The sequence below is a fragment of the Protopterus annectens genome, chromosome 14.part0, assembly GCF_019279795.1.
Source record: "Protopterus annectens isolate FY-2018-M chromosome 14.part0, PAN1.0, whole genome shotgun sequence".
In the NCBI taxonomy this organism is placed as follows: Eukaryota; Metazoa; Chordata; order Ceratodontiformes; family Protopteridae; genus Protopterus; species Protopterus annectens.
In genome coordinates, this window is record NC_056748.1 from 886,757,636 (window position 1) to 886,779,102 (window position 21,467).

The following is a 21,467-nucleotide window of genomic DNA, read 5'->3' on the forward strand; positions in this document are numbered from 1 at the left end:
CTGTAACAGAGGGCAGTAGATTTAAGGATACCAGATATGAATATGCAAATCCCTATTGGCACTACTTGTAGCATTTGATTTCTTATTAAGTTTTTAGACATTTATGGTCTCACATTCTCATTTCAATGGTTCCTCTTTCTCCTATATACTTGGATATTAAAAGTCTTGTTTTTTTTTTATGGATGCTGTACTTCTTTTCTGGTAATTTAAACTTTTAGTCAAGTATAACTGGTATTAAGCTTTTTGGGGAGGCAGTAATACAGTGGGCTGAATCTGAGACCTCGTCATTCATGAGTCTTCTGGAGTCTCTTCTGGAAGTTCATTCAGAGTCTGTTGTCCCTGTTTGAAAGCAGAAGTCTTTGGACTTTAGTCTAAAATAACTAGGAGAAAAGGTGGCCACCCCTCAAGGACCTACAGGCCATGAAATGTACAATCATACCCTTGGTGTTTGCTTACATGAGCAGCACTTCATCTGCAGGGTGCTGCTGTAGCATAATGTAGAACTCGCGTCTCTGAACAAGTGAACAGAAACTATATTGCAAGAATTGATGGTTTCATTTCGTGTATAAAAGGCAAAAACCTGAGGTGATCAAGTCTTATCGTTTTCAGTTAATGGTGAAATATACTCCATGTCTGCTTTTTATTACTGTCCAAACAATTTACATAGATTGTTTAGATTCATAGTTTACTGGGCTAATGACCTGTAGGACCTTTATAAGCCTTGCTGCGCACTCCAAGCCATTTGGGTTCTGAGTATCATGGGCATCTAGAAGGGGGGTAACTAAGGATTTGTTAGGGCAGTGTTAAGATAAATAGTTTTCTTACTGATGGCTGTCTTTCCATAAGGGACTTGGAGGGTCAGACCAAAGGCAAATTTACAATTTTCATTCAGTTGTTTTTGTTTGAATAAGGTTAGGAATTAACTCTGTTTTACATGTATGGGGAGCCTATTTCACAGTGCGAGGATCCTTTGATAAACCTATCTGTGTCTTCAGCTTATTCTTTTTGTCGTAAGTGAAGTTTAGATACCTGGATGTAGTGTTTGTGGTGCTGTTTGCCTTGTGCATTTTCGACAGATCCATCAGGGCTTGGTCTGAGGAGGCCCTGTAAGCCAGGCAAAGATCTCCTGTCAGCAGCCTGTAGTTAAATTAATACAGAGGCAGAGTCTTTATGCGATCAGTATAGGACAGGGTATTCATGCCCTGAATTCTACAGGTGAGAAACCTTTGTGGATATTCCAGTTGTTACAAGTGCCTGGTTAGATACATGCTAAAGGGGGGCAATTATGTTCAATGATGGGTCTGATAAGGGCCAAGTTTAATGTTACTGCAACTTCCTTGGACTTGGATGCAATACCCTTGCCTATAAGTTGGATGACACAGAATGATTTTCTTATCGTAGCTATGTGTTGGTCAAAGGCCAGATTGCTGTCTATATATGTTCCCAGATACCTTACTACTGGGATACCTACTCGTAGGGGTGTTCTATCAATGGAGTAATTGACTTGGGTTGATAGTTTCCGAAAGGGCATCATAATGCATTTTTTGTCACTGACTTTTAGGACATGACTTTGGCACCAGTCATTGTCTGGGTTAAACCACCTTTTGCAAGATGACTCTGCCTTTGGGGGGGGGGGGATCTATAATAGCTCTCTCTCTTCAGTCATCTGCAAACTTGGTGAGCCAGAAGCCTTGAACATTAGCCTTGACATCTGAGAAGTAGATTCAAAACAGGAGTGGGCCCATCATGTAGCCCTGAAGTACTCTGCTGATGACCAGCCTCTTGGTGGAGTTGGTCTCGCTGATTCTACCTCTTTGGGACCTATCTATGAGCCATGTAGCAGGCATTTTTCAGATTGTTGACAAAAATCCCTGCCTCCAACCTGGAGCAGGCAATCTGACAATGCTTTTCTTTCTCGTTTAGGTGATTTTGTAATATTCATGTACTGCACAGTATGCTGGCAAATATTAACCTGATTTTTCATTTGACTGAGGTATTCAAATTTTTTTTTTGTTATAAATATGTGAATGATGACTGGAAAATTACTACATTTAGAATGAAGTTAGTGTGTGTTTTCTGTCCCCCCATACCAATCTTGAACTGTAGTTTTCCTGATATCCAGATCAGTCCAGTCTGAGAGACTTACTGTGACTCGGAATTGATCCATTTTTTTTTTCATTTGAGAAGATAAGTTAGGGGAGCATTATTTATACCATTTTGTGATCACCAAAGTGTTTTCTGTTTCCATAACACAGTGCATACAGTTAGCTAGTATTTCTACCCCTTCCCATAATTCAGCAGCATTGTTGGAGCAGAGCAATATGGTATTACGCCTACAAACTGCTGATACTTCAGCATGATTGTAGATGGTCTAACTGCTTTAGTTACCACACGAGCTTCAGTCACTCGGGCCATGGCAGTGGTGGGTCAGCTTCGTGGGCCTTTCTTCCAAAGGGAGAGAGCAGCAGATGCAGGTCATCTGTATTTACCTGCTGCAGATGACCCATTGCAGTACTTAAATGAGCATCACTAGTGTTGCGTGGCAGACTGGGTGATTTGTATTAGTTTTGTATCTTTTATAAAACTTGTTCAAACACTAGAAGCTTTCATGGATCAGCCAAGTGTATCCTAGTAAGTCTGGCAGTTGAGCACACAAAGTTAGGAATATGCAGTGGTAATGAGCTTCATCCTGTGCATGTGCCATTTGGTGTAAGTTACTTCACAAGAGACTCTTGTATCAGATAAGTTTGCCAGCTTTAACAAAAAATGAATAAAATTGAAAAGGAAAAAGGTATCTTTGTGGTATAGAAGCATACAGTCTGTTAATATTTGAGTAGTCTCTGCATCTGCATATTTTGTGCCATGACTCTCTGCGGTTTCAGCTTTAACTTAAATAAAGGAAGTATCACCTCAATTTCCTTTTTTGGTTTTGCAGTCAGTAATGCTAACAAACCATAACATCTAAGCATTCAGCTTGTGTAACGATGCTTACCCAATACAACTTTAATGTTGCAAACTTCACATGAGTCCGTCTTTTATGAACAAATCACAGCACAGTGCTTTCTTCTTCAGTTGTTTCTTAACAGTTCTACAGATTTATTGAATCTTATTTCCGACTTTAGGGAGTTTTGATGTATAAAATAACATTCTTGGTAGGGAAACTTAAATTGTCCTGCAAACAAGTGACTGAATTTTGCGTTTTATCTTTGGAATCCTTACTATGGCAATGCTTTGAGTACAGAAACATTCATTATCTATTGACCTTCCCTTTACAGTTGTGGCTTTGGCTGTGGTTGAAAAGGGTCCATTTAAGGTCAGTTCATTTAGTTTTAAAAAAAAGGTGGGGGAGTAGTGGAATTACTTGTACCTACATTTAGGGAGATGCTGGTTTTTAGCCATCTTATCTTGCCACTGATGAAATACTTTCACCCCCATTTCTTGCCTCAGAGAGTCATGCACTTTTGTGTTCCATTAATCTTACAGCATCTGTCTTCACTGAGGAGGAGTTAGACTTGCCCTATCATGTTTGGTTGTGACTACGTACGCAGAGGTATTCATAATGTTTGAGTACATGTTTGCATCAATAACATTAAAGATCCTTTTTACAAGTTTTCTGGTTTATACTTTTTTTCTGTATCCTTTTGCACATTCTGTTAACTGTTACCTTGAACACATATTTGTTCATTTTCAGACAGAAAACAATATTTAAGAGCTCCAAAGATTTCAACAGAAGTACTGACTAACCTTAAGTCATTTTGTCTGTTGAGAGCTGTCCTTTGTTTTAGTTATTGGTGTAATGGAGTTTTTCAGTGCTCTAGACTGTACTTTGCACCCCTTGAACAAACTGTATTAGCAATTATTCATGTTGTAGTGCTGCAGATTTCCTTTAATGGTATTATCTTCTTAAAACAAAAACTCTAGTTTGATTCCTAAAATCAACAGCATTGTAGATGTCCTTCAAGGATGCATCTGCAGTCCTAACATATGGGTTGTCCTGCCTCGGGCAGCCCTTCGGTCGGGTTGTCCTGCCTCGGGCAGCCCTTCGGTCGGCCGGATTCCAAAGTCTGGGTCTGGCCTCGGCTGATGTCGCACTTCACCCGACGTCATAGCTCCTGTGAATTGGGTATAAAGGCATCAGCCGACGCCATTTTCCTCAGTCTTTCTTGCCGCGCGGTGCCCGAAGCAGAAGCTGTTCGCAAGTGCCGGTTGGTCAGATCCAGAGATTACTACTACCGAAGACTTCAGAAAAGCTAAGTACCCCGTTGGGGACTCTTTCTTGCCTCAGCCGATGTCAGAAAAAGTAAATAATTGTTTAACTTGTGGGAAACAAATACCTCATAAGGATTTCCACTCTTACTGCCTTCCTTGCTTAGGCCCAGACCACGACGGTTCAGCTTGTCTAGCCTGTGCTTCCTTCAACCGACGGACACTTAGATGTCGGTTGGAGTTTGCTGGTCCCGCTTTTGCTTACAAAATGCCGTCGGAGACTCCGACTTCGCAACTAGCTAAAAAGCGTAAAGAAAAGGACCGACACTCGCGGTCCGCGGTTTCGGCCGAAACCACGGTTAAGCCTACCGTGAGTGTCTCGGTTTCGGCTGAAACCGAGTCCTCGGTTCTTCCTTCGGCCGAAAGCATACCTCTGACAGCAGAGGCCTCACACAGCATGGCTGAATCTGCTACTGAGATTTCTCCTGCTGCAGCAGGCACCCAGGATTTATCAGATACTATTCCTTTAGACATATCTACTCCTGCACGTGGAGCTGCTAGGCCCCCTGCATCTATGTCCATCAAGGCTTTTTCCAGGGCTAAAGCAGCTAAAACTTCTAAGGCCTTGCCTGCTAAAGCCCCACACAGGCCTACTTCTAGTTCCCAAATGCTTAGCCTGGCTGAGGATCTCATTTCCTTGATCAGGGGATCCCAACCTCACCCAGACAGGGCCTCTCAACCCCCTCCAGACAAAAGGCCCAGAGCAGAGCCCCCCGATCCAGTATCCACTGACTACTCCTCGGATGAGTCAAAATTTAAATCCTCCGGAAGGCCCTTATTCTCCATATGAGGATTCTGATGCAGAAGACTCCATTCCTTCTGCCTCTCCTCCTGAGGAATTTTCTTTTGGGGAAACCTTGCATGCTATGAGAGAGCATTTTCAATGGCAGGGCCAGGATTACTCAGATTCAAGGAAAAGGCTTAGGACCTTTTTACATTTACCACAGCATAGGCCTTTAGCCATTCCTCCAGTACTAACAGTTGTGGATGATGCATTTAATGATGCTTGTACTGCTCCTGACTCACTTCCCCCGGCCCCTGCCAAACCTGACAGATATTACAGGGTCCCGGACACGCAATTTCACTTGTATAAGGCTCCTATTGCAGATCCTGAAACTATTTCTCAGGGCCCCAAAGCTGTAGCAGCTGCCTCTGCCAAAAACCCCCTCCTCTCTGAAAGAGAATCTAGAGCATTAGAGAGATGGGGTAAAAAAGTGTACACTTCTGCTACTCTTTCAGCTAGGGCCTTAAACTGCCAATTCCACATGATCCAGTATCAGGAATTCTTGTTAGACCAGCTAAATAAAAAACTATCCTCTCCTGAACCTATAGACCGTAAGTCCCTTCAGGATTTGGTACATAACACTCAGCAGGTCAGTAATCATTCTTTAAAATGCGGCTATGATGCACTGGAGGCTTCCTCCAGGTCAGCCATGACTGGAACCGTGATCAGAAGGCATGCATGGTTAAAAGAGCAAACCTTACCAGACCATGTCAAGTCAAGGCTCCTAGATGCTCCCATGGAGAAACAAAGTTTATTTGGTTCCCCTGCACAGCAAGTGCTAAAGAAGGTGGAAGAAAAAGCAAAATCTGTTCAAACAGTCAAGGATTTCTTACAGGTCCAACCCCCGAGGTTTAGCAGAAATTGGCCTACGAAGACTTGGTCCTTTCCAGACACCTCCAGAGCACAGAGAGGCCGAAATAGACGCCCAAGAGGCAGAGGTCAATCCAGAGGGGCCTACAGGGGACGTCAGTGGCAGCCTAACAACCAGAGAAGTACTGCCACAGATCCAACTACTTCCACTTCAACAGGACAGACACAATGACTTGGCTCTGATACCGCCTACCAGGGAACAGTTGGAAGCACCCTTAGGCGGAAAGCTAGCCTTATTTTCCGAAAACTGGCATTACATTACAGGAGACAAATGGATTTTACAGACAATAGACAAAGGCTACAGGTTTCACTTCCACACTCTACCAAAAAAGAGAGGAATGCCGAACCTACCACCAAACCAAAAAACAAACGCTCTAGGACAAGTCAACCACTTACTAAGAATGAGAGCTATAGAAAAGGTACCACCAATGGAACAAGGGCAAGGATTTTACTCCAGACTTTTCCTGGTACCAAGAAAAGAAAACCAATGGAGGCCTATTCTCAACCTGTCCGCTCTGAACACTTTTCTCATTGTTCCAAAATTCAAAATGCTGACCCTACAGCAACTTCTTCCCATGCTGGGCAAGGAGTCTTGGCTGGTGACTCTAGATCTCAAGGAGGCATACCTGCACGTCCCTATATGACCAGATTGCAGAAGATACCTCAGATTTCTTGCAGGATCAGAGCATTATCAATTCTCAGCATTGCCCTTTGGCTTATCTACTGCACCCAGAGTATTCACGAAATGCCTGGCATCAGTAATTGCTCATTGCAGGCTTCAGGGAATTCAGATTTATCCATACCTGGACGACTGCCTGATACAAGCGGACAACAAGACCAAATTAACACAAGATTTGGAAAAGGTTATACAACTGCTACAAGCCCTGGGATACACAGTCAACATGAAAAAGTCAAGACTGTTACCATCCCAGAGGATAACATTCTTGGGTGCAGAACTGGACACTTCAAATCAGATGGCATTTCTCACAGCAGAAAAACAAAAGCAACTACCGCTCTATTTCAGGGCATTGACAACACAGAACCAGCTTACAGCAAGGAAAGTCCTACAAGCCCTGGGTTACATGGCATCCTGCATAATATTGGTTCCACATGCCAGGCTGCATATGAGGAAGTTGCAATGGTACCTAAGGAATATATGGTCTCAACACAAACACAGCCTAGAAGTTCAGATTCCAATAATCCCATGCCTGAAGCAAGAATTCCTGTGGTGGGCTCAGGCCTGTCTGTTGAACAGAGGACTGCCCTTCCACAAACCGCACCCAAGCCAGACTATCACCACGGACGCCTCGGACCTTGGCTGGGGGGCACACATGGTGGACAACTGTATACAAGGCCTATGGACACAAGACCAGCTGAACCTACACATAAATCAAAAGGAGATGCTGGCAGTGAAACAGGCAATCCAGACATTCAGACCGTTTCTTCAACAGGGTCATTTGCTGATAAGGACGGACAACACCACAGTCATGTGGTATATCAACAAACAAGGAGGCACACATTCATATCCTCTATGCTGGATGGCAATGGACCTGTGGAATGTAGCCCTGAACCTCAACATTCAACTTTAGGACAAATTTGTGCCAGGAAAAGAAAATATTCTAGCAGACACCTTAAGCAGAACTACCACAGATGCCCACGAATGGATGCTGCATCCAGACATCTTCAAATCCATTGCAAAGAAGTGGGGACTACCAGAAATAGACCTGTTCGCATCCCCACACAACCACCAATTGAGGAAATTCTGCACAAGGACATCCCACCCACTAGCTTGGAAAGTGGACTCCCTCTCCTTCAGTTGGGAAAACCTGACAGCATATGCATTCCCACCCCTTCCTTTGATGCACAAAGTGCTACTAAAGATCAAAGAAGATCGCCCAAGGATCATCCTGATAGCTCCAGACTGACCGAGGCAGCATTGGTACCCGTTACTGAGGAGTATGGCTCGGACACACGCTTGGCCCCTACCTCTAGTTCCTTTACTGCTAACACAGAACAACTTCAAGATCCTACATCCAAACTTGAAAACACTACAGCTGGCTGCCTGGAATATTATATAAGACAAAATAACCCAGAATTATCCCAGAGGGTTAAGGACGTTATACTAGAGGCTCGCAGACCCTCCACAAGGAAGGCTTACTCAGCCAAATGGAAAAGATACCTCATTTGGAGTGCAGCAAAAGGAGAAAGTGTATCATTACCAAACATAGCTAACATCCTGGAATACTTAGCAGACCTTTTCCACAATGGCATGTCTTACTCCTCCATTAAGATTCATGAATCAGCAATTTCAGCAAAATACAACATGGATCCTCCAGTCTTCTCTCATCCTCTGCTCAGGCAGTTTCTGAGAGGAATTAAAAATGTAAAGCCTCCAAGGAAGCCACCTTTGCCTACATGGGACCTCAACTTTGTCCTGGAAAAGTTAACACTTCCTCCTTTCGAGCCAGCAGCAACAGCAGAGCTACAGTTCTTATCTTCGAAAACTGCTTTCCTGCTTGCAATCACTTCAGCAAGAAGGGTTTCTGAATTACAGGCATTAATGGCAGTACAGCCCTTCCTTATCTTCCATCAGGATAGAGTATCCTTGAGAACCAACCCTGCTTTTATGCCAAAGGTGGTCTCCAGGGTATCATTGAACCAAGCAATACACCTACCAACATTCTTCCCCAACCCACAGAACAGAGGGGAAAGACTACTACATACCTTGGATGTGCACAGGCAATTGCGCTACTATTTGGACAGAACCAAGAACAATAGAAAAACTGACCAGCTTCTGGTAGCATATGCAACAGGAATGGAAGGAAAAGCAATTTCAAAACAGACAATATCAAAATGGATAGGAAATTGCATTAGATTTTGTTACTCTTTTCATGGAAAGACAACTCTAGAAAACATCAGGCCTCACTCCACAAGAGCTACAGCCACTACTACAGCTTTCTTACGAGGAGTGGCTACCAAAGACATTCTAGAGGCTGCTACTTGGAGCTCCGTGCATACATTTGCCAAGCATTATAATCTACCTTTATACTCCAGATCCCGAGCAGGTTTTGCAACCGCTGTTTTGCAAGGGATCTTAACTGCACCATAATCTTTTTTGTGCCTCCTCCCCCAGTTTGGCTATGGTATTCTACCCATATGTTAGGACTGCAGATGCATCCTTGAAGGACATAGTACAGTTTTGTACCTACCATAAATGTAGATGTCCGAGAGGTATGCATCTGCAGTCAGGATTACCCACCCTCCTTCCCCTCTGAGGTACTCCTAGGGTATTTGCCCATCTTGTAGCTAGTTGGGGGAATCTATTATGGTGTATTTGTTTGTATATATGTAAATACATGTTATTTTTGTTTGCTCTCTACTGTTTGGAATCATTTGCATTTATCCAAATTTAGCCTTCCTAGAGGGCACCTGGCATCTGGGGCAAGAAACACTGAGGAAAATGGCGTCGGCTGATGCCTTTATACCCAATTCACAGCAGCTATGACGTTGGGTGAAGTGCGACATCAGCCGAGGCCAGACCCAGACTTTGGAATCCAGCTGACCGAAGGGCTGCCCGAGGCAGGACAACCCGACCGAAGGGCTGCCCGAGGCAGGACAACCCATATGTTAGGACTGCAGATGCATACCTTTCGGACATCTACATTTATGGTAGGTACAAAACTGTACTTTCTATTACATTAACTCTGATTAGAATGATGAATACCCATTGTCTGATTCTACAATCTATTGGAAGAAATGCAGGCATCTGAAGTGACTTTCAAACCTTTCTTTGGCATCAGGAACTTGTACATTTGAGTGGGGCAAATGCATCTTTTTCCAGACTGTTGTGATAGGTGGCAAGCTTTCCAGGTTTCTCTGGATGGGAACTCAAATGGAATTAGTCACCCAGACTTATTGATTATTGATGGCTATAAAAGATGATTAAAGAAGAATCTCGCTAAGGCCTTTAAGATTATTCCCACAAAAGAACACGTCTATTAACCCTTAAGTGTTAATCCATAGGTAGATTGATGGGAACAGCATTGGTTATATAACAGGATGCGTCTTGTTTTGGGGGGCGGGGTCACCTAACCATCTTGATGGAATTACCAGTGGCCTCCCGAAGGGCTTTGTATTGAGGCCACCTCTCTTGGTATTTTTGTCACTAATATAAAAGTGAGAAATGGACTTCACACATCCATGTAGACAAATGGTTGCAAATTAGGTAACCTTCTCCAGAATAGTCTTCAGAAAACATGTGCCTGATATAATAAAAAAATATCTTTCCTTTAATAGCGATAACGATAGCATTGTGAGATTTAGTAAAAGGACAAAAGTTTGGATTTTAAAATGCTGAAATCAGGGGAAAATGTTAATATTACAGGTATACGGCTAAAAGTACAAAATTTGAAGTACATGCATTTGGTGTCAACCCATGCCAGAAAGGCATGTTCTGTAGCTTAGCTAATTCCAAAAGGCATTTCTTGTCAATGGAAAAAAAATCATTGTCACATTGTATGTTTCAGTGATCTGAAATGTTAAATGTTGCATTCAGTAATTTTCAAACACGGCAAAAAAAATAAATAAAATGAAAAAAAAATGATTCTTAGCTAATGTAACAATAAGGGTGGAAAATTTGGACTACTCAAGAAAGGTTCTAGATTTATTTTTATACCGTTTCTTCCGGCCTACTAAGAGGTAAGAGTTGCGTGACAGAAAATGCAGATTTAATTTTGGGATTTTCTTTTTTTTTTTTTTTGTTAGATGTTGTCTCGAATTCCAAACGTGTATAATTTTGCCCATAACACCCCATTTCCCAAAGATGATTCAAAAATTCTGGGGAAATAGTTAGCAATTCCATTTGTAATGAACAAAGGGATAAGAGAGTTGAGATTCAGGGACTAGAGACTCTTGTTAAATAGTTAGGATTGAGAATACCAAACTGCATGTTGCTTGGTTTTGCACACGTTTGTGTAGAGCGCAAGTAACACATTAGCATGCTGAAGAAACTTGAGTAATTAGTGTTCAGAATGACAGAAGACCGAGTACTAATTACTGAACACATGATTAAGAGTCTCGATTAATCCCAGTAAAGGAAAGCTGTCTTCTCTGCCCCCTAAAAAAATCGCAGACCCTTCAGAAATCCAAGTTACCTGTGGAGCAGACACACTTTTCGTCTTGAAGCTCTTTTTAGAGCCAACAAGGTAAAAGTAACTTTTCTTTCTGTATTTGTATCATGTGCTTGCATGGGTGTGTGCATGTGCATGCTTGTGTGTGTGTTTCTGCTGAGAACGTATCCATGCTTTCCTCTTGGGAGAAGTTTGAAGACTCAGAATAATGTAGTGCAACCATTCAAATTTGAAAGCAGGTTTTTCACAAATGAGATTATAAATCCTGATTTATAAAGTAGTTACATCACAGTTCAAACTCCCAGCAGTCCTAGTCATTTTGAGATATTTAAAGAGCTTTTCTGGTGGCTTTATTACAAGCAAATTCCCATCCTCCAACCTTAAAGAAATGTAACTGTTTCTAGAGGGTCAAGCAAGCTATCCACAATGTTTACAGGTTACAAGCTTCGATACCCTTCCCAGATGATTTGGAGAGTAGAGTCCTGGAATGAAGGTATATGGACCAGCATAAAAAAAGTCTTAAATCCAGGGTAAATCTTAGAAGATGAACATGTTGATGCTGGAGCAAATGACACTTCATGGACATGCATAGCTAACCATTTGAAATGTCAAGACCTCCTAGAGTGAGTCTCGAGAAACAGAAATTGCATGGCCGAGTGTACTAAGTCCGAGATGGCTATTTCTCATAATATTCCCTTTTTTCTGAGGTATGGCAGTCTCTGAATTAAGGTATATGTATGTGTGTATATTTTCATACATATATTTAGTTTAGGGGGTCCCCATTAATTAATCAAAAAATGGGTTCATCAAACGGCATTTTGGATGTTATTTTGTCGAACGTGCCATTCGTGGAAGCATTCTGGCTGAGATCACATTATGGTAGTGATTTGGAAATTTGCCCTTTCCCCACTGTAGTGTGATCTCTGAGTTGGTGTATATAATTGGGAGGGTGTGGGTGCAGCCCTCCCTACAAGAGGGAGGTTCAATGAAAGGCACTTCCGATGAAATGCCGTTCGATGAACCATTTCTTCAATGAAGTAATGTAGACCCAGTTCAGGGGGTAAGGCATCTTGCTTCCCACATTGAGGATGCAGGGTGTTTTGTCCCCCCCCCACAACAACAAAAAAGAAATTTAATGAATGAGAGAAATGTTCTGGATTCACACTTTTGTATTTTCAATCTTTTTCTTTTCAGTGTTTTTTTTTTTCTTTTCAGCATATCAGCACTCAACATTTCTAATGCCAACATTTCATTAGGGAGCTGGAAGTGTATGGCAGTGTACATACGATACACAATACAGCATCCAGGGTATCCACTATGGAGATTGTTACACAGTGTGCTTGGTTGAAACTCCAACCATTACAATAAAACATGAATGGGGAATTACTCAGGGTTTCCCTGGAACCCAGCAAAAGAGATCTTAAATAACTTGAAGGAAAAAGGTAAAGTTATGGAATTAGTAAAGCAAGTTTAGCATTCTCCCACACCCTGATACAGTAGGAACTATTTCTCAGTGTGGACCTTTCTAGTGATGTTAAACCAAAAGCCAGCAGTATAAAGCCAAGAAGGCATTTGATAAAAATAATAAGGGAAGAACAAATAAGTTATAAAACTGCAGAAAGCACCTCAGCTAGCCCTTCAAACCAATTGCGACTTGGTCAGCAGCCTCCTAGCATACTTCGCCACTTCTCATTTCTCAACTCCTATTGATGTCTTGCCTGTGGGGTGGGGAGGACTAAGCCAATTTTAGTGTCAGTTGGCAATTGGACAACTGGGTTGTAAATATGATTTCTATTGGTACAGGATAAAATTCAAAGCTTTTGTCCTTTTATGGGAATCCTTCCTATCCAGAGATCAACATGGAACTTGTTTTCACTAAACCAAACTACTGTTAGCACAAGGGAACCATAGAAGAGGTTCTGTGAAGTGAAGGGTTAGGTTTCTACTACTGGCTTATCCCATAGCCCAAAAAAGTTGGCTTTGGAGTCCAACCTTTGACCTCTCAAGTCTCAACCTAGTTTCGAAGGCGCACAAAATTCAAAATACTTACCCTACAATCCCACCATTTCCTTATCTTGTCCATGGCCCTCCTAGTGAACATAGAGGACAGTTTGCAAGGATTGAACAGTTTACCATTTCTAGTTCACATCCTTGCAATGTGCGCTGTCTACTGCATTCAGTATGTTCACAATGTCTACTGCCAGATGTGGCTTATCTGAGAACAAGGGGGTCCATCCTTTGGTCCATCTGTGTTAGTGTGGACAGATGCACCCCCGACTGTGACCTAGATGGCTCAAGTGTAATTTATCAGCTTGGCTTGGAAACCTGCTGGAGCTTGCAGGGGATAGGAACATGTGACAGTGTTCCAGCTCACCTCACTATAAGAGAGGAGAGTATGGAATGTGTGACTCTGCTGCACATTCCCATGCAAGGGTCCTCCTTTCAGACTAAAGACCACACAGGAATGCTGGTTGCTAGGGGCCAGGGTGGATAAGGTATGTCCGGTACGGAACTTTGTGACATAGCCTTGCTGCTGCTCTTTTCACACCAGGACTAATAGAACAGAAAATTCAGGAGAATTTGGAGATCACCTTAGAGTACTTCTGAAATGTAAGAAGAGCTTTCCTGAACTGTAGTGTGAAATGTTAAGATATGGCATGCTGGTTTGAAAATGAATGCCATTAACAATAATGTTGAGAATAGAAATGAGCAACTTTAGTGATAAGCTGAGATTTTTCTTTTATAAATGGTAAAGGAAGGAAATATGGGAGAGTAGAGGACAGGTAGTTTTGTAATTGTACTAAATATGCAAAGTAGGCAAGTCTTTCATGATGTTTTTCAAACGATATTTGTTAAGTTTATAAAAGCATATGTATTACCTTTCTGATGAGGTTAAGAAAGATTGCAAATCAGATATTACTGTGGATTGTAAAAAGAAAAAAAATATAGTCTTTATATATATATATATATATATATATATATATATATATATATATATATAGTTTAGTACTGGGTTCATCTAGAACTATTGTTAAATGACATTGCAGAGGGTATAGAAGGAAATGTTTCATTTTTGCAGATAATGCACAAGATGCACTGCAAAGGGTATGCATTAAGGGGGTTATGTGGTTATGTTACATTAAAAGGAAACTGGCATAGCTAGAAGACTGGTTAGAAATATTGCAGACTAAACTGAAAAAGTGAAAGTGCAATGCATCTAAGAAGCATATCCAGTAGGAGGGTAAAATTGAAAGGGTGACAAAAAGAAAAAAGTAGAGGAGCAAGGTAAGCAGTCTGAGAAAGTAAAACAGTCGAATTAATATGATTTAGGATGTATGAAAATTAATATCAAGACATTCCCTTTTTGTCAGGACAGTTGGTGAATTCCATCTAGAACACTGTGGGGACCTTAAGGGTAAAAGGGCAGAGTCAGTAAAGAAAAAGGGTAGTTACAAGGTCTGTAGTGTAGGCAACATGTAAATATGCTACAAAGTATTGTGAAATATGTACTGTTAAGGGAAGAAGAAAGAGGGCAAATATTTAGAAGCTGTTTAGCTATCTTGACAGCTAATTTGATGAATTTGTATTGGTATAGAGAGAAGTCCCTCACTTTGACCCAGGTGACTCATTCATTTCACAGCTTGGGAATCTGTTGGAGCTGGCAGTGATTAGGAACTGGTGACACAACATTGCCATCTCTCCTCTCTTCTGAAAGGAGGGTGTGCAAACATGGGTGCCTAGGCACAGTCCCTGGAACAAATCCTTATTGGGGACTGGGGACCACACGGGAATGCTGTCCGCTGGGAATCGGGTAGAGGAGGAGTTTAGTTGTGGAAAGATGTGACACACCATTGCTGATGCTTGTTGCACACTCAACTATGTGAAGCAGGTGACTAAGCATGCAGGATGGGTTACTTCTGAAAAAAGACCCTCTGATGGTTGCCTAAGTGATGCCCCCTCTCTATCAGCTTTTGCTCATTGTGAAAAGAGGCTAATGGTCTGCAGGCAGTCGGAGCAAAGTGACGAAAATCACAAGATAATCAAGGTAAACTCAGTTTGACAGATTTACAAGACAAGATGCGTAAATGCAAGAGGATACACTTTGAAGATGGCTGGTGGATGGGTCGAATGTAACTGTAATTGCTGCATTAAGCACCCCCTTCGTCCATACATGATTATCTCAAAACCAGAGAGTACTGACCTGAACAGGACAAGGTTAAAGGACTTCTTGTGAAAATATTAACCCATTTATCTATAGTCTGTAGCTTCTGCATAGATGGAAAAAGTACAGCGTCTTCATAGACAGTCAGTGTCTTCCCATATTCGTCCACGTGTATCCTTTACAGTGTGTTGTGTTCCACAAGAAATGAGAACTGTAAGTTGTAGAAGTGTGAGGTAGTGCTATAACAAACTTATCAAACTGTTGGCATGTACAAACCCAACAGCTTCAAGTTTCATTTTTATATATCTGCTGCTTGTACAATTGTGTAATACTGTAACCAACGTTTAATCTATGTCCACTAAAAAATTATATCTGGAAATGTGTTTTTACTTAATGCTCTCTTTTTGTTCAGAATATCAAAAATCTGAAGATGAATAACATGAACTGAAACATGTTTATTTTTTAACTAGATTGATTGGAGCAGCGACAGTATCACTGAAAGATCTTTCAAGCGGTCAGGTGAAGTCTTTGCCTGTGAAGGGTTTGCCATTGCTTAATGAAAAAAGGCAACCAACAGGGGTAAGTCTTTCACTTCAGTTTGCTAACGTCTTGCAGGTGCATTAATTAATATTCTTGAAAGTGTCACTTTTTTCAGAAGCAACATCTTCAGATGTGAAGCAGTGTTATACTTTTTAAATTTATACTTGAATGGTAAAAGTTTTGTTGTGGTACGTTAATGTGCTTTGATAACCATGCAGCATACAGTGTCCTGTTCTGGCATTTGTGCACTGGTATTTAGCCATGCAGCATACTGTGTCCTGTTTTGGTATTTGTGCTTTGGTATTTAGCCATGCAGCATACTGTCCTGTTCTGGCATTTGTGTTCTGGTGTTTAGCCATGCCGCATACTATGCCCTGTTCTGGCATTTGTGTGCTGGTATTTAGCCATGCAGCATTCTATGTCCTATTCGGGCATTTGTGCTCTGGTATTTAGCCATGCATCATACTGTGTCCTGTTCTGGCATTTGTGCTTTGGTATTTAGCCATGCAGAATACTGTGTCCTATTCTGGCATTTGTGTGCTGGCATTTAGCCATGCCACATACTATGTCCTGTTCTGGCATTTGTGCTCTGGTATTAAGCTATGCAGCATACTATGTCCTATTCTGGCATTTGTGCTTTGGTATTTAGCCATTCAGAATACTATACCCTGTTCTGGGATTTGTGCTCTGGTATTTAGCCATGCAGCATACTGTGTCCTGTTCTGGCATGTGTGGTCTGGTATTTAGCCATGCAGCATACTGTGTCCTGTTCTGGCATGTGTGGTCTGGTATTTAGCCATGCAGCATACTGTGTCCTGCTCTGGCATGTGTGGTCTGGTATTTAGCCATGCAGCATACTGTGTCCTGTTCTGACATTTGCACTCTGGTATTTAGCCATGCAGCATACTATGCCTATTCTGGCATTTATGCTTTGGTATTTAGCCATGCAGCATACTGTGGCCTATTCTGGCATTTGTGCTTTGGTAGTTAGCCATGCAATGTAATGTATCCTATTCTGGCAGCCTATTGAAGCTATGAGGATGGTAATTTTACCTCTTCATAATTTTAAAAGTGGGAATATTTTAACCCTGTGTCTGTGTATACCAACTACAGGGCTGCTGCACTTTAGGATAAGAAAAAAGTGCACAGAAAAAATTCACATGTTCAGAACGACAAGCATTAGAATGATCATATTTGCAGTTATGGGGTGAGGCATTATTATCAAAGGATATGACCATTAGAATTCGGGCGGCGCAGTGGTGCAGCGGTTAATGCTGTCGCCTCACAGCAAGAGGTTCTCCGGTTCGATTCTCGGCTGGGGTGCCTTCTGTGTGGAGTTTGCATGTTCTCCCTGCGTTCGTGTGGGTTTCCTCCGGGTACTCCGGTTTCCTCCCACATTCTAAAGACATGCATCTGGAGCATTTCTCCCCGGGCCTCCGCTGAAAACAGGATCTGTGGAACCTAGTCGGACTTTCCCGGTCAACAAATGTTAAAATTCAATGCACATGCTATCTCCTGCTGCATTTCAGTGTAATGCCATTTCTTACCTCTCAGCTGCCCTTGATTTTTTTAGGATGTCTCCTATTTTACTTCATATTTTTGACCACTCCCTCAAAAATAGCCAACCTGCTAGCAGATAGGTTTAGTGCAAACTTCATCCCCCAGCCCCTCCCAAAAGGCCCTTTTGACATCCCCGATACTTGTCCCGTGCCTCACATTTCTGTAGATCAAATGATAAAGGCCCTATCCAAGGCAAATAACTCAGCTTCCATGTAACCTGATAGTATTCCAGGCTTTATCCTGCACCATCTCCAGTAAGAACTGGCTTTGCCATTTATCACCCTATTCAACCACAGCCTAAGTACAGGCTTCATTCCAGCAGAGTGGAGAACTTCCATTGTCATCCTCTTGCATAAAGGGGGTCCCACTACTGACCCTGAAAATTATCGCCCCATTAGCTTGACAAGTCTGAACTGTAAAATCATGGATTATATTGTTATGGATCTCATAGACAATCTCCAAGCCCTTGACCCCACCCAGTTTGTATTTGACAAGGGAAGATCTTGCCTGTTGAATCTGGGTGATTTCTTTGAGACTCACCAAGGCCCTGGATGAGGGAAAGTCAGTGTATAAAGCTTACCTTGATTTGGCCAAGGTCTTTGACACAATCCCCCACTGGGCATCATAAAAAAGCTAACGCAACTTGGTGTCTCATCAGGTGGGTGGCCAGCTGGCTCACTGACGGGACCCTCAAAGTCAAAATAGGCACCTCCCCCTCTAATAGCAGACCTGTCAGTAGTTGAGTTCCACAGGGATCTGTTATGGGACCCGTACTGTTTGGCATTTACTTCTCAGAGGTCCAGGCAAAGACAAAAAGCCTGTGGCTGACCAAGTTTGCCAATTACTGTAAGTTGAGTACTGTCATTGAATCCCCACATGATGTTAACATACTGCAAGAGAGTCTTACAGCAACTGATGCCAAAGTCATGGCCTCAAGCTAAATGCAAAAAAATTAAAAATAAAAAAAATCCTACCATTCTGCAGAAACATGGCCCCCTACTGATTACCACATCAACGGCAATCCCCCAGGCACACAACCTGTGTTGAGAGACCTGGGCACACAGGTTGATAACCTCACATTTGACCATCATGTAGCAGCAGTGGTCAGAAAAGCCTTTTACTTAGTTCATCTCATAAGTAAAGGGATTGCATCCAGAAAAAAGGGTTATTACCTTTCTATACTCCTCCCTCGTTAGACCAATAATAAAGTAAAACACCCCGTTTGGTATGTACCTCTCCAAACATCTGCACCAACTGAGAAGGCCACTGAAATACCTCACAAAGAGAATCCATGGCCACCAACACCTGTCCAATGTGGATAGGCTCAAATCTCTATCACTCTGTTCAGTATCATCCAGATTGCTCAGGGGGGATCTGTGTCTCACCTACAAGGCAATCTCTGACCCTTCCATACTAGAGATGCTCCATATCCACAAGTCTAACTCCTCACACATTACCAACTCAAAAGGCCTGAATCTAATATGCGACATCAACAAAACATGCTGGAGAGATGGGTTTGTCTCCCAGAGGCTGGCCCCATCTGTGGAATAGACTTCCCATACCTGTCAGACAGAGCACCTTGCTGACGTGTGGATGGGAAACTACAAATTTGTCCCAGGGGTTCCACCAATGTCCCTCATTGTCAGAGGCAACAGGTGCTGACTGAGGTTTCTTTTTGGGGATAAACTCTTGGCTAGGCTTGTAAGGGCCCCAGGGACATTAGCCTAGTATAAGCCCCTGTGATCCTATAAGAGTTTTATTTATTTATTTTTTTAGTAAGTGTCTGAGAATTACAGTCAATATTGTTAGACGTTACTGTTTTATACTTTGCTGCTTAGAAAATGCATATTTTTTTGCATATTTTTTTGCAAAAATTATAGTTGTACTAATATTTTAATTGAATGGTTGTATATATTTCAAAATTGTCCTTTATTTGAGGCCTTTCTCATCCCATTATTTTTTTGACTTTGTACAGAACTCTTAAGCAAAGTCGTTGAGAGGTATGCAACATATTCAAGGTTTCCTTTTATTTCTTGTTCTTTGTTTCACAACTGTGTAAATCATACTGTGTCTCTTTATTCTATAGTATTTATATATTTATCAGTGGAGCTTTCCATCCCAAGATGTGCTGAAAAGTGTCTTTTTTGGACTCTCTAAGCCTGCTCACACTATTTTTCAAGTTCAGCATTTTTTTAAGCAATTTAAATTCTTTTAAGAAGTTTTCAGTTTGAGATATACAATCCTAGTGCATGGTGCACTTGTGATTTTTGGCACACTGATTGTTGAAACAACCATTTTATAATATGTTTATCTAACACTAATAAACTAGCCTTATGCCAGTCTGTGCATACATTCAGTTATCAGTAACTTGGGATCAGGAATTCATTAGTAACCACACAATTTTGTTTCATTGCATTCACATCATAACACTTGGACCAATGAATTCTCAACTTACATTGGAATCTACATTATTAAACAGATGTGCATCTTGGGTACTCTCCTCCACGTCAATTTCTTCTTCAAGCTCAGCTTCCATTACAGTATCCCATACAGCCCACATTTCACTGTGTGGCTCTGGTTTTGAACTGATAGTTCTCAGGTTCATATGTTTACTCTGTAATCATCTTTCTACTTCTTATTGATGGTTTGCCATTGGATGTTCATTGTGTCACCTTGCTGCAGTCATCACACTTGGGTTATCCTGCCGTCAGGCGGTCCCTCAGTCGGCCCGAATTCCAAAGTCTTGGTCCGGCGTCTGTTGCTGTCACTTCTTCCCTGACGTCAGTGCACCAGGGGGGTATATAAGAGGCATCAGACGCCATTTTCTTCAGTCTTTCTTGCCGCGCGGTGCCCGAAGCAGAAGCAGTTCGCAAGTGCCGGTCGGCCGACACCTGAGATTTTTGATCTGAATTTCAGTCTGAAGTCTTCAATAAAGCTAAGTACCCCGTTGGGGAACATTTTCTTGCCTTAGTCCGATCTCAGAAAAAGTTAACAATTGCATTTTTTGTGGGAAGCAAATACCTCATAAGGACTTCCATTCCTATTGTATTCCTTGCCTAGGCCCAGACCACGACGTCGCAGGTTGTCGGTTTTGCGCTAGGTTTAATAAACGCACTATCAGATGCTGTTTTGACTTGGCATGGCATTACTTTGGTAGGAAATTTAATTATATCATGCCGTCAGAGCAGCCGACGACTGCAATTCATAACAAACGCAAGGATAAGGACAGGCAGCCTAGGAATAAGCCAGACCCCGAGGCCTCAGCTGGGCCTGCCGCTGTTTCTCCGGTTTTCAGTGAGGCGCCTACGCAGCCCCTGACAACCGCAGAGCTGGAACCCCAGACAGCTGCCGGCTCCCAAGTGGAGTCTACTAGGCCGACGCAGCCGTCTACCGACACCGGAGCAGAATTAGCCACCGGTGCAGAGGAAACACCTTCGGTTGCTGAAGGTGTCTTCAGACCGACTACACTCACCATTAAATCTTACGCTAAGCTTAAAATTCCTTTAAAACCTAAGAAAACTGTTCAGTCTACAGGTCAAGGCCCCATGCCTAAGAAACAGATGCTTAAGATGGCTGAAGATTTAATTACCCTTATCGGGTTCCCATCCCCCCTCCTGATAAAAGACCAAGACGAGAGGAGGATTACACATCCTCTGACCAGATTTCTCTCTCCTCAGATTCTTCTGAGGAACAGGATTACACTTTTCCACCTTATGAGGATTCTGATGCTGAAGAGACTACTCCCTCAGCATCTCCCCCTGAAGACTACTCCTTTGGGGAAACATTACATACCATGAGGGAGCATTTCCACTGGGAAGGCCAGGATTACTCGGATTCTAAGAAAAGGCTCAGAGAATTCCTTTTATTACCCCAGCACAGACCTCTTGCTATCCCTCCTGTTTTAGATATTGTGGATGATGTCTACTTGGTCTAGTTTAAATCCAGACTCTCTACCTCCTGCTCCAGCCAAACCAGACAGATACTACAGAGTACCTGACTCGCACAAATTCCTTTATAAAAGCCCTGTAGCTGACCCAGAAACCATATCCCAGGGTCCTAAGGGAGCAAAAGCTTCTATGGCTAAAAATCCTGCGCCCTCTGAAAGAGATTCCAGAGCCCTAGATAGATGGGGAAAGAAAATATACACCTCTGCAAC

General features: G+C 42.2%; 1 protein-coding gene across 1 annotated transcript in view; it reads left to right on the plus strand.

Moving 5' to 3' along the window:
- LOC122788742 (myoferlin-like) overlaps positions 1 to 21,467 on the plus strand; it is a 1,037,182-nt gene that overhangs the window by 387,996 nt on the left and 627,719 nt on the right. The window contains exon 5 of the mRNA XM_044055636.1: positions 15,682 to 15,790. Coding sequence (XP_043911571.1) covers positions 15,682 to 15,790 — 109 coding nt within the window. The remainder of the gene's footprint in view (positions 1 to 15,681; positions 15,791 to 21,467) is intronic.